The 4,206-nt window shown below is 35.9% G+C and overlaps 1 protein-coding gene across 1 annotated transcript in view; it reads left to right on the top strand.

Moving 5' to 3' along the window:
* Positions 1-2,110, top strand: part of LOC102580737 (putative F-box protein At1g19160) — a 5,049-nt gene extending 2,939 nt beyond the window's left edge. The window contains exon 2 of the mRNA XM_015305450.1: positions 1,879-2,110. Within this exon, the coding sequence (XP_015160936.1) occupies positions 1,879-2,110 (232 nt within the window). The remainder of the gene's footprint in view (positions 1-1,878) is intronic.
* The last annotated feature ends 2,096 nt before the right edge of the window (positions 2,111-4,206 follow it).

Below are 4,206 nucleotides of genomic sequence, written 5' to 3' on the forward strand. Positions count from 1 at the left end.
AAAAAATAAAAAATTGAAATTAGAAATATCTTTTAAAAAATAATTTTTAATATTTTTTTTTTGGGAAGGGGTGGGAATTGAATTTTAAAACAAGCTTTAAAATTATTAATTTTTTGGGGCGGGGGGTGGTGGTTGGGGGGCTAGTTTTAGGGTAGGGACAAAATAAAGTGATTTTTTCAACAAAAAAATAATTGTAATTTGAAGTTGGAAGAGAGTTTTGAAAAATGTTTTCCTTAAGTTTTAAAGGGAAGTCATTTTCCTAAAAGTTGAGGAAAATGAGTTGATTTGGAAAACATTTTCTAAAACATTTAACCCAACCAAATATGAGAAAATTGGAAACCTTCATACCAAACACACCCTAATAGTGATTGATTTAGTAGTAATTTTCCGTCAATAACAAGCCAAATAAGAATGATCGAGTGCTACATATTCTTATGTAAATTAATGAATCCTTTATATTAACTACAACTCAATATTATATATACTCATAATTATTGTGCAATAGGATTGCAAGTCCTGGAATGTTCTCAAAATCATAAAAAACTCTGAATTCCTACATAAAAATCATTCCAAGGACAAGTAAAAAATTACTCAAAGAGAGTCATGTTTTCCATCTTATATTACAATTCCGACATAGAAATTATCTCAATGACTAGTCTTTCTATATAACTATAAATGCCTTTGAGATTGGTCTTCTCTGGAAGACATGAGATTCCTAATTCTCTCCAAAACTTTGTATTGACATCATAACACGAACATAAAAACACCCGAGTTTAAGTTAACCACAAATACAATCTCTCCATCACGGGACATGCAAGATGATATAGGTCCAAACACTACGTCATTCCATATTGAAGGAAATCGAATCATAAGTCTCTGTCATTCTTTTTCTAGAGTCTGCTTGAAAATCCACAAGTCAAAGAATCCACTTACCCATCCCCTATAATCTATAACACCTAATTTACCATTCACCTCTATCAACTCGTACGATAACGCCCAGTGAGATGCATTCCACAATTCAATGATTTCAAAATTTTCAGATTTAACAACAATTGCAGCTATAACATGCTCGTGATTGCTAACGAACTGATAGATAACTCCTCTAATGCAAACACTAGACATAGAATGACGAGTAGATGAAGTAATGCTTTGAGTCTCTCTCCACGATTCATCTATGCCTAAAGTTAAAACACATCGTTTTCTGTACCCTTTTTGTGTTGCTAACAAAAACACTTTGTATCTCTTCTCTTCTGGCTCAAAACCTAATGAATACGTATGTCAATAAATACCTTTATTTGGGTCGTAAAAAAATCTTATTTTTGTCACTCTTAAATAAATCTTGCATTCTTAGTATTTTGAATAAAAATCAATTTTTTTGGCACTCTTAAATAAATAATTAGACTAGTATAATTTAGTAAAATAGTTAATTGACAAGTCCTTTTGGTTCGATAATCCGGCTCTTTTAGAGCCACTATATTACTTGTGTGACCGCGCACACTTGCGTGTGCAACTGGGAGCAACAAGTTTTTGACGCTGATGCCGGAGACTTAGACATTAACTATTCTTCTAGGTTATACTTTTTATTTATTTATTTAAGTTTATAATTTTTCTAGTGTTTTTATAAACAAATATTTTTTTTCTTTCCTTTGAATAATTTGGTACTCTTATTGATATGGATGATTGGGATAAATCGTGGTTGGGTGAGGGGTATTCTTATAAATATCCTTGTAATTATTGTGATGGACACCACGTGGAGATCGAGTGTCCTATATGTCATATATGTGGTGGCCAATATGTTCATTGGAGCGGTTGTCCTAACTCTTATTCACATCCTTCGAACCCCTATTATGATTCTTCTGTTATTTGTGATGTTGGCAGGGGTGATGAAGTGGAGAATGTTGAACAAGAGGTGCACAATATATTCTTAAAGCAATTTATGAACATGGTGGACAAAAGTAATTTAGCACAAAGGGAACTACAATCAAAACTCACGGAACTTGAATCAATGATGATGGAAAAACGAGCAAAAGACATGAAACTACAGGCAATAATCATGGAGCTTCAAGCTAAGGTTGACGCTGATCAATTTGCAAGTTACAGGCCCAGCTAATACTCAATTAAAGGAAAATATTGAATCTCAGCAAGAAGAAAGTTATGAAGAAGCAGAGATAGTGAGCCAATCTTGGCTACAAGAACAAACTCAACTTCTAAAGTTTCAAAAGTCTATCTGTGATGGTCTGACATACATGACAACCCAAATGATTGAAGGAAGAGTTGACCTCACACAAGAAATAGATCTATTTGGCTCATATATTTATGACTTGGAGATTCACTTGAAAAAGAGGTTTGTCGAGGGGTTTTCATCTATTTCATCCCCGTTGACCAAGATGACTCAGAAAATAATTAAGTTTCAATGGTCTGAAGCTTGTGAGAAAAGCTTTTAGAAATTGAAAAATCGGTTGACTACTGCCCTAATATTTACCTTACCAGAAGGTACACAAGATTTTGTGGTATATTGTGATGCGTCCAGAGTTGGACTGAGTTGTGTGCTAATTCAGAATGGTAAAGTTATAACTTATGCCTCCAGATAGCTTAAGGTACACGAAAGGAATTACCCAACCCATGATCTAGAGTTAGCTATCATAGTGTTTGCTTTGAAAATATGGCGTCACTATCTTTATGGTGTACATGTAGATGTGTTCACCGATCACAAAGTCTTCAATATGTGTTCAGTCAGAAAGAGCTTAATCTCAGACAGAGGAGGTGGTTGGAATTACTCACCGATTATGACATGACTATTCTCTATCACCTAGGTAAGGCTAATGTTGTTGCTGATGCCTTGAGCAGGTTGTCTATGGGTAGTACTTCTCATGTTGAGGAGGACAAGAAAGAATAAGCAAAATATGTGCATAGACTTGCACGATAAGGAGTCCGACTAATGGATTCCAATGAAGGAGAAGTAGTGGTGATGAATGGGGCTGAATCATTATTAGTGTCTGAGGGGAAAGAGAAACAAGACCAAGATCCTTTTTTTTTTTTAATTAAAGGCAAATGTTCATAAGCAAAAAGTTTTGGCTTTTGAACAAGGGAGATATGGTGTATTGAGGTATCAAGGTAGATTGTGTGTGCCAGGGGTGGATGAACTCCAAAAGAGGATCATGGAGGAAGCTCATAGCTCCAGATGTTCTATCCTTCCGGGTTCCACAAGGATGCATCATGACTTGAGAGAAGTCAATTAGTGGAGTAGTATGAAGAAGTGTATCGCAAAGTTCGTTGCTAAGTGCCCGAATTGCCAACAAGTCAAGGTAGAGCACTAGAGGTCAGGTGGTTTTTCTCAGAACATAGATATTCTGGAATCAAAGTGGGAGATGATCAATATGATTTCATTACAGGTTTACCATGGTCTCGCAGACAGAATTATTCGATTTCGGTGATTGTAGATCGAACGACTAAATAAGCCCATTTCTTACCGGTTAAGACTACCCATTCAGCAGAAGATTATGCTAAATTATATATTCAAGAGGTAGTTAGACTTCATGGAGTTCCGGTGTCCATCATTTTAGATAGAGGTGCACAATTCACCGCACAATTTTGGAAGTCTTTCCTGAAAGGTTTGGGTTCGAAGGTAAATTTGAGTACTGCTTTCCATCATCAGACTAATGGTCAAGCAGAGCACACAATTCAGACTTTAGAGGATATTTGAGGGCATGTGTGATTGATTTCAAGGGTAATTGGTATGATCACTTACCTCTTATTGAGTTTGCTTATAATAACAGTTACCACTCTAGCATCCAAATGGCTCTCTATGAGGCTCTTTATGGGAGAAGATGTAGATATCCTATTGGAGGGTTTGAGATTGGTGAGACTTGGTTGATAGGACCAGACTTGGTTCATCAAGCTATGGAGAAAGTGAAGACTATTCAAGAAAGCTTGAAAACAATGCAAAGTCGTCAGAAATCCTATACTGATGTTAGGAGAAGAGACTTAGAGTTTGAGGTAGATTATTGGGTTTACTTGAAGGTTTCACCCATGAAGGGTGTTATGAGGTTCGGCAAGAAGGGGAAGCTTAGTCACCGGTATATTAATCCTTACAGGATATCCAAGAGGATTGGCAATGTAGCTTATGAATTGGAGCTACCGTCAAAATTAGCAGCAGTTCATCTGATATTTCACATTTCTATGTTGAAGAAGTGTATGGGAGATCAT

This window comes from Solanum tuberosum, unplaced genomic scaffold (assembly GCF_000226075.1).
Source record: "Solanum tuberosum cultivar DM 1-3 516 R44 unplaced genomic scaffold, SolTub_3.0 scf00793, whole genome shotgun sequence".
NCBI lineage: Eukaryota > Viridiplantae > Streptophyta > Magnoliopsida > Solanales > Solanaceae > Solanum > Solanum tuberosum.